The following is a 9920-nucleotide window of genomic DNA, read 5'->3' as shown; positions in this document are numbered from 1 at the left end:
TGCTTGACAATATACATTACAAATGAGTCTGCTAATTAGCATACTCAGAGAATGATCAAAGGGCCGCATTTGGTCGAGGTTGAACTCCCGCTATGTGACAGGTTAAATGAATCTTCATGGGGCTAAAGACCTGGGGGCCCTGAGCCTTCATGTTGCTTTCACAGTTTTCAACATCGCTACAGCCCAAAACAGCTTGAAACAGTGAAATTATGTATATCTTTGTTTCAATCGTGATACAAAGTGCTAAAATCAAGCTGGTGGGAACGAACGTTAGCTAGCTGACTTATATTTAAGCCTGTTTGGCTGCCCCGCAATGTCTATCAACACCATAGCAGTCTGGTGGTCTTGAGGCTCAGCAGGGCTATTCCAGCCTGAATCGTGAGCCATAGAAAAAAATAAGAGATAAGGGAAGGATAAGGGTAAACATGTGAAATCAAACTCTGAAGGGGAAATTGATGAGATGTATTCTTAAACTTTGTGAGAGTATTGCTACTTACTGACACTTCTGTGGCCACGACACTGATACCTTGATGTTACATCACACATTACCTAATGCTAAGTGAGTCCCCTGATGTTAAAATTACTTCTTTAAAAAAGGTTTGAGACCTTATCTGCTGCTGCTCAGTACTAACTGCTTCCAGTGATCAGACAAGACGGGTGTCACAAACAGGTATTGATGTATTACAAGCAAGCTGCTATCTTTACATTATTTGTGGAACATTTCTAACAGAAGAGTTTGTGTTTGCTGTTCAGCCACTGTTGTCTTTTAATACATCAAGTATCTCTGATATCTAGATTGCCAAGACTTTGTCAGTATCCTAACACTGACAGGATATTGTTCTACTTGTTATTTCAGGCTGATGGAAAACTACACGTACAACAGCTTCATACTTCAGATGGAAGGGTTAAAGGTCTCAAAGGATTCCATGTACCCTGTTTTTTTCTTTTTACTCATTGCCTACATTGTTACAATGGCTCTGAATATAGGCATTTCAATTATAATTTTGATTGACAAGAACCTTCACCAGCCTATGTATGTCATTTTCTGCAACCTGTCAGTCAGTGACATGATTGGTAGTACTAATATTGTGCCCCGTTTGCTTGCGGATATTTTAGTGCCTCCATCTCAGCGTCTCATCACTTATTATGAATGTGTGGTCCAAGCTTTCATCACACACCTGTTTGGTACAACATCCCAAACTGTGCTCATGATTATGGCCTATGACAGATACGTGGCCATTTGCAATCCACTGCACTATGCTTCCATAATGACCACCAAAATGGTGATTAAGCTGACAGTTGCTGCTTGGGGAGTGGCCTTCGTTTTGGTGGGGATTCTGCTCAGTCTGACCATACGTCTCAACCGATGCAGGACTGTGATCATGAATCTATACTGTGACAATGCTTCTCTGTTTAAGCTGTCCTGTGAGAGTGTGTTGATCAATAACGTCTATGGTCTCACTTTCACTGTAGTGTTGAAAGTCGCCTCTATAGGCAGCACAATTCTCACATATGCTAAGATAACAATGGTCTGTGTGAGTGGTAAAAACAAGTCTTTGAACAAGAAAGCCTTGAAGACTTGCAGCACTCACCTGGTTGTGTATCTGATCATGTTGATCAGTGGATTTATTGGCATTATTCTACATCGCTTCCCTCAATACACAGACTATAGAAAACTTGCCACCATTTTGTTTGTGATTGTCCCTGGCAGCCTTAACACCATTATTTATGGAGTGCAGTCCAAAGAGATACGAAAATTCTTATATGAAATGTTTCATAAGAACAAGTGCTTTGCATTGTGTAAAAAATAAAAGCTTGCTTGGGCAATATGGACAATATGTAAATAAATGTCTGTAGATGAACACCTGCACAGGATTCCACTGATGTTTATGGATACAGAAATCTAAAGCTCTACATGCAGTAGAGACAAAGGTTTAGAACACACAACAGTCACAGATCAAATGATAAAACATGATATGTTAACAATATGACCAGCTTTGTTGTTGGAAACTAAGTCAAGACCAACTTGTTATTGTACATGCTGTATGTTGCTTGGTGTCAGTGGACAGTTTAAGTTTGTGATCTGCACACATCTGGGTTCACAGAAATTCACAATTATGGTTTCATAAGAGTAAAAAGTATAGGATCATGAATTAAATTCATGTCAAATCTGTGTAGTGCATTAGAACACACGTTTAGATCAACACAGCACATACATAGCAAGGGCATTATTTTAACCAAGGTTTTGAAATAGTTACACAAGGTTATGATTAATATCCTATGATATGGCCAGACTAGCTAGTTTCCATTTATAAGGTGAATAAAATTACACAGAAATACCTATCTGATCTGCAATTGTGCATGTAGCAGCAATTTGTCTAATAATCTTCTTTACCGCCACTATTAAGCAAACCTTCAGCAATAAGCTTGACTGGTAGTAATGAATCTTCTGACCGGGTAACTATGTTCAAAACTCTTTACTTAAATAAACAAAAACAAAGTTACAAGATTCAATCATGAACGGACCGTCAAAAAACTATGTTGCTCCTTAGGCTGTTTAATTATAACTGACGCTCAAGTGGCTGTGACATCACTAGCAATCAACCCAACAAGGGGCATTACAGCATTTTTCAGTTAACTATTGAACACTGTCATTATGGCTCTTACATTTCCAGCCCCTAATTGCTTATGCTAGATGCAGAACAACTGTCACATATTATCAAATAGTAGAGCCATGTAACATTCAACATAATATCCATCATACTGTTATATGTACTTTACATGTATACACTCTAACTGACATTCTCAAACTGTTCACATCGCATGTTTCAGCAGGCACAGTTTGTTTATAGGTCTGTCCAGTATGTCCCTATCACTCGAGCCATGTTCCTCTGTGGTGTGAGCCACTTCTGTCTCTCCTGAAGGAGTGGAAAATATTATCTCGTTATCTGGTCCAAAATAGATTGGCAATATACTGTACTTGTTTCCATCGCCGTTGTGCATATTGATCGTTCTGGTCAAAGGCTCCTGGTGGAATGTGGTATTGGGTTTTCATAAGCAACAGCTGGTTAGGTGTCAAGGCTTCAACATCATTAGGGTCATCTGATGCGTGCATTTCTGGTCTATTATTGATGACGGTCTCCACTTCACACATGACCATTTGGGTTCCTTCGTCATCTAAGGACTGTTGCTGTAGCACAGAGTTCAAGACTTTTCTCACAGTCCAGATTTGTCTTTCCCATACGCCACCTCGGTGTGAGGCTGCTGGGGTACTGAACATCCACTTGATGCCTCGTACCGTCATGGTGTCTTGTATTTTCGTCTGATTCAGGTTTTCCACAGCTTTGTGCAGTTCTTTTTCTGCAGGAACAAAGTTAGTTCCGTTGTCTGAGTGTAAGGTTTTTACTTGTCCTCTTCTGCATATGAAGCGACGGATGGCATTAATGCAGGAATCTGTATCCAGACTGTGAGCTACTTCAAGATGAACTGCTCTTACAGTGAGGCAGGTGAAAATCACACCATATTGCTTGACAAGGGTTCTTCCACGTTTGACCTCAAATGGCCCAAAGAATTCGACCCCCACATTGGGAAAGGGTGCCTCATCAGGTAGTAACCTGTCCTCAGGCAAGTCGGCCATTTTCTGTTGTCCGGTCTTAGCACTGATTCTTCTGCACACAATGCAATTTGAGATGATTCTCCTTACAGCTGAGTTAGCTTGAGGGATCCAATACTTTTGTCGCTGCACTGAGAGCATATAGTTGCGACCACAATGTCCAACTTACTGGTGGATGCGCTGCAGTATGAGGTTGGCTATGACCCTTTGAGAGGAGGGCTGTAATTCTATGGTTGACAATGGACATCACCAATGAATCTCCTAATTCCTAAATCTCCTACTAAGGCAAAGATCAAAGAGCCAAAGGGATTGAAGATCTTTAGGTGCCACATTTGGTCAAGGTTTGAACTCATGCTACGTGACAGGTTAAATGAATTTTCATGGACCTAAAGACCTGGGGGCCCTGAGCCTAATAACTACTGAGTTTCTCACAGTAAAGGTAGGAAGGGGACCCACAAAGTAAAAAGGTGACTCACAGGATGCCACACAAAGGGAAGGTCTTGAGTGGACAGCCATACACTCTGGCTGGCTCGACAGGAAAGAGTTGGCTTCGTCAGTGGTCCACCATCTTCTTGTGATGTGCCAACCTCCCGAGAAGCACTTGTTGCACCCACACTCAGGTGCAGCGACAAACCAAGGTCAGAGCGGAGGGTACACTAACCTCCTCTGTCAGGACAGGGAACAAAGGTGGTTGATTGCCATAGGCATCAGGGGGAGAGACCAGTAGAAGAACAAGACAGTCTGTTGTGAGAATATCTGACCAAGATGTTAGCTCCAGGAAGTTGGGTTGTGGGAGATGAGCTACTACATGCTGGTCTCTGACCTCTGATGAAGATGTTCAGTTTGGCTGTTGTACTGGCGGTGAAAACTGGCAAAGAGGCTGACACTGGCACCAAAAAGAAGAGCAGGATGCTTTCCAGAATTGAGAGACAAACTGGGAACTCCAATCTGACACCACATCCCTTGGGAAACCGCTTAAAAGAAAAATGTAGGACAAAACTACCTCTGCCACTTCCTTGAATGAAGTGGACCGTTCAAGAGAATCAGCCCTATAATGTGTCTTTGTACTTTTGATTGTGATGAGTTCAAACAACTGTATTTATATTTATTCATAACAAAATCCATGAAAAACATTGTTTTTTTGTTCAAAAATGTTAGCATAACACTTAAGAAAACTCCCAGGTTGATTTAGTTTATTTTTTCCATCCTTATTACCAAATTTATGGTAAATCAGAAAGTCGTAATTTTTGCTTAATTGCTAATAAATCTTTTATTATGAACTATAATGTTCTGCCAGAGAAACTTTGGGCCAGCCCACAGTTGGTGCAGCATTCATGTTCACGGTTTTCAACATTGCTACAGCTTGAAACAGTGAAATTATGTATATCTTTGTTTCAATTGTGATACAAAGTGCTAAAATCAAGCTGGTGGGAATGAACGTTAGCTAGCTGACTTATATTTAAGCCTGTTTGGCTGCCCAGCAATGTCTATCAACACCATAGCAGTCTGGTGGTCTTGAGGCTCAGCAGGGCTATTCCAGCCTGAATCGTGAGTATGGTAACATGAGAATGTTGCTGCTGAGTTCAAATCAAATAGAATAAAATAAGAGATAAGGGAAAGATAAGGGTAAACGTGAAATCAAACTCTGAAGGGGAAATTGATGAGATACTCTTAAACTTTGTGAGAGTATTGCTACTCATTGACACTTCTGTGGCCACGACACTGATACCTTGATGTTACATCACACATTACCTAATGCTAAGTGAGTCCCCTGATGTTAAAATTGCTTCTTTAAAAAAAGGTTTGAAACCTTATCTGCTGCTGCTCAGTACTAACTGCTTCCAGTGATCAGACAAGACGGATGTCACAAACAGGTATTGATGTATTACAAGCAAGCTGCTATCTTTACATTATTTGTGGAACATTTCTAACAGAAGAGTTTGTGTTTGCTGTTCAGCCACTGTTGTCTTTTAATACATCAAGTATCTCTGATATCTAGATTGCCAAGACTTTGTCAGTATCCTAACACTGACAGGATATTGTTCTACTTGTTATTTCAGGCTGATGGAAAACTACACGTACAACAGCTTCATACTTCAGATGGAAGGGTTAAAGGTCTCAAAGGATTCCATGTACCCTGTTTTTTTCTTTTTACTCATTGCCTACATTGTTACAATGGCTCTGAATATAGGCATTTCAATTATAATTTTGATTGACAAGAACCTTCACCAGCCTATGTATGTCATTTTCTGCAACCTGTCAGTCAGTGACATGATTGGTAGTACTAATACTGTGCCCCGTTTGCTTGCGGATATTTTAGTGCCTCCATCTCAGCGTCTCATCACTTATTATGAATGTGTGGTCCAAGCTTTCATTTCACACTTGTTTGGTACAACATCCCAAACTGTGCTCATGATTATGGCCTATGACAGATACGTGGCCATTTGCAATCCACTGCACTATGCTTCCACAATGACCACCAAAATGGTGATTAAGCTGACAGTTGCTGCTTGGGGAGTGGCCTTCGTTTTGGTGGGGATTCTGCTCAGTCTGACCATACGTCTCAACCGATGCAGGACTGTGATCAGGAATCTATACTGTGACAATGCTTCCCTGTTTAAGCTCTCCTGTGAGAGTGTGTTGATCAATAACGTCTATGGTCTCACTTTCACTGTAGTGTTGAAAGCCGCCTCTATAGGCAGCACAATTCTCACATATGCTAAAATAACAATGGTCTGTGTGAGTGGTAAAAACAAGTCTTTGAACAAGAAAGCCTTGAAGACCTGCAGCACTCACCTGGTTGTGTATCTGATCATGTTGATCAGTGGATTTATTGTCATTATTCTGCATCGCTTCCCTCAATACGCAGACTATAGAAAACTTGCCGCTGTTCTGTTTGTGATTGTCCCTGGCAGCCTTAACACCATTATTTATGGAGTGCAGTCCAAAGAGATAAGAAAATTCTTATATGAAATGTTTCATGAGAAAAAATGCTTCACATTGTGTAAAAAATGAAAGCTTACTTTGTCAATATGTAAATAAATGTCTGTAGATGAACACCTGCACAGGATTCCACTGATGTTTATGGATACAGAAATCTAAAGCTCTACATGCAGTAGAGACAAAGGTTTAGAACACACAGCAGTCACAGATCAAATGATAAAACATGATATGTTAACAATATGACCAGCTTTGTTGTTGGAAACTAAGTCAAGACCAACTTGTTATTGTACATGCTGTATGTTGCTTGGTGTCAGTGGACAGTTTAAGTTTGTGATCTGCACACATCTGGGTTCACAGAAATTCGCAATTATGGTTTTATAAGAGTAAAAAGTATAGGATCACGAATTAAATTCATGTCAAATCTGTGTAGTGCATTAGAACACACATGTTTAGATCAACACAGCATATAGCAAGGGCATTATTTTAACCAAGTTTTTGAAATAGTTACACAAGGTTATGCTTAATATCCTATGATATGGCCAAACTATCTAGTTTCCATTTATAAGGTGATTAAAATTACACAGAAATAGGATAGATGTCTATTCATCTTCAAGTTTCTCACTGTGAGTGTGGGAAAGACTGAGCGGTTGAGAGACAGAGGAGCTCAAAACACCAATTGCCATCATCGTGTTACACCAGCGTTTATGTCAGACCTGATATTGGCTAACGCTGATGTAACATAAAATTATATAGTAGGTAGAAAACTCTGTTATGGCCTGTGTCATCATTGCTTATCACAAGTAAAACAATTTGTCACCACATGACCTGTCTTCTCAATCTCTCACAAAGGTGACACTGCAATAGCAACAACCCTCAATTTGTTAACTAAATTAGACTTTGACTTAGACTTCAATTTATTCATCCCTCCCTCCCCAAGTGAGGAGTTCCAAAGCCTGATGGTGTCTGGGGAGAGATGTGTTGTGGGAAGAAGGAGAGATGGCTGCGGTGAGTCTGGGGGTGGCACAGGCTGGTTGAACATGTTGAAGACGTCATTCAGTTCATTCATCCTTTCCATTGTCCCCCCTACAGCTCTGGTCGTTGTGTTGTGACCTGTGATGATCCTCACACCTTCCCAGAGCTCCCTCATGTTGTTCTCCTTCAGCTTCTGCTCCACCTTTCTCCTGTAGCTGTCTTTAGCTTCCCTCACATGGTGTTTCACCTCCTGCTGTGCTACCTCCATGGCCTCTCTGTCTCTGCTCCTGAAGGCAGCCTTCTTCTTGTTGAGGACAGCTTTGACTAACTCACTGGTCGAGCAACAAGATCATCTGTTTCCTTTTTCTTTTTGTTTGCCTGAATCCAAAGAGATAGCAGCACCAAATCGGCTTTTCTTGCCCATTAACAGAAGGACAAACAGACTTCGTCAGGAGATAATGGATTACACCTTCTTCCCAACTGAGTTGACTCCGCGGCTTTCCTGCTGCCCATTCAGGAAATCAGCGCACTGTGGCCACCTGAAGAGTGTACAACAGCCCTGCCAGCTTTAGTCAAGGACTGTGCTGAAACAACACTCACTCACAACAGATCAGAGCAACAATAAGTAAGAGGCTCATGTCTGGGCAGAGACTTAGATAGCATGTTAGTTCCTATTATCTGCATTGTTGCTATACGACCGCCATGTCCCTTGTTTGCTAGATCTGATTTGCATATTGTTTTGTTTACACTCAGCACAAGTGTTTTCTTGTTGAGCCTTTCAGGACCAGCCAATAAACTGATATCTCACCAGATGAAGGACTGGTGTCAAGCCTGCCAATGGACGGGTCACCTGCCTTATTACGGTGTAGTAAAATAAGCCAGTTTATTGCGCCTCAGTGATAGTTAGGATCCTTTCTGCTTTATCTGCTTCCTCTTTTCCTTTCCCTCTCTTACTAACCCTCTTAAACACACTTCAGACATCCACGATCATCTGAATGAGGGATCACATGGTAGCATAACTCAGGTTTGCTCCATCTCTTTGTTGGACACGTGTTAGACCACATTGTTCCCCACTCTCTATATTCAAACCCTTGTGTTTGTGCCAACATACTAAACTCGGTGAGACACGTCACTCATGTGACCTTGTCTGCCATCGTTGCTCCCTCTCCCTACCTCTCCCTCTCTCTCTCTCTCTCTCACATACACACACACAAAAAGATTTTAATTAGGTTAGGGTTAGGGTTACCTACCTAACCCTAACCCGAGCACTGCTGCCTCACTGCTGGGGAGACCAGACATGAAATAGAAACTAGAGTAAAACAACACCTTTATAAAATGAATAATGGGAGTGGCACAAGTGTCCTGTATGAGCATTTTAAACTCCATGGCCAACACAATGTTGAGAGTATGGGCCTGGAAAGCAATAGGGATTGGACCACTGTTCAGAGACGAGCCGCAGAGAGGAAATGGATCCATCTCTTAAAAACAATAGAACCTACAGGACTCAATGAAAAGTACAACTGAGGGATCCATTTCCAGTTGGTAAAGTATGTTTTTAGTATTTATTAGTAATACTGATCTCCTGATCTCCCAGGGCCTCTTTCCCACAGGAAGTTGACTGAATCACAGTGCGGCTGGGAAAAAGGGTTTTTATTGCTACTTTTATTTTTATATTATCTTTTTAATATATATTATCTACTTATTTATTGATTCAGATTCAGATTTTATTTTCTTAGATCCCACATTCTTAACATAAGGATGGACACTTATTTTAAATATTTTTGTATTACATTTTATGCATGCGTTTCTCTGGTTTTATGAATTGAACTGAGCACTTAATTTGATGTTTGTATGGCACTTTTATACTAAGCACTTACTTTTATGTATTTTATTATAAGTGTGCATTTTTATCTTAAAGTGTTTTGCTCTTGATTTTATAGGGGAGGTGGGACCCCTCCACTTTTAAATTTTTAAAAAAAATGTTTTATCCATTTATTTATTCCCCCCTCTTCTCTTTTGTAATGTATATATGTGTATATGTATGTGTATAGATGTGTATGTGTATATGTATGTGTGTAGGTATTTATATATATATATATGTGTGTATGTGTGTGTGTGTGTGTATATGGATGTATGTATGTTTGTGTGTATGGGTGTGGGTACATATGGATGGGTATATGTACATATAGATATGGGGGTTGGGTGTATATAGATATATAGAGATATATATATATATGTGGATGGATGCTTTTTATAGAAATACACATATATAATTATTTTTAACTCACAGCCTGTATTCCATAAGGAACTCAGCTCGCGGATATTTTATCAACTCCAAACATAGTGTCCGGATGAGAGACCCTGGGAGATCGGAGCTTATTGATAAAAGAGG

General features: G+C 40.4%; 2 protein-coding genes across 2 annotated transcripts; both read left to right on the top strand.

The window, feature by feature from the left end:
- Positions 1–847: 847 nt before the first annotated feature.
- On the top strand, positions 848–3874 carry LOC124070554 (olfactory receptor 52N5-like). The gene has a single exon (XM_046410558.1). It carries the CDS (start codon positions 861–863, stop codon positions 1809–1811), a length of 951 nt encoding a protein of 316 aa, XP_046266514.1. The 5' UTR covers positions 848–860; the 3' UTR covers positions 1812–3874.
- Positions 3875–5287: 1413 nt separating this feature from the next.
- LOC124071088 (olfactory receptor 52N5-like) lies at positions 5288–6628 on the top strand. Its single transcript, XM_046411522.1, has one exon. It carries the CDS (start codon positions 5678–5680, stop codon positions 6626–6628), a length of 951 nt encoding a protein of 316 aa, XP_046267478.1. The 5' UTR covers positions 5288–5677.
- Positions 6629–9920: the final 3292 nt, after the last annotated feature.

The sequence above is a fragment of the Scatophagus argus genome, chromosome 14 (assembly GCF_020382885.2).
Source record: "Scatophagus argus isolate fScaArg1 chromosome 14, fScaArg1.pri, whole genome shotgun sequence".
NCBI lineage: Eukaryota > Metazoa > Chordata > Actinopteri > Scatophagidae > Scatophagus > Scatophagus argus.
Note: the sequence above shows the minus strand (reverse complement) of the source record. Positions and strands in the feature narration are given on the sequence as shown.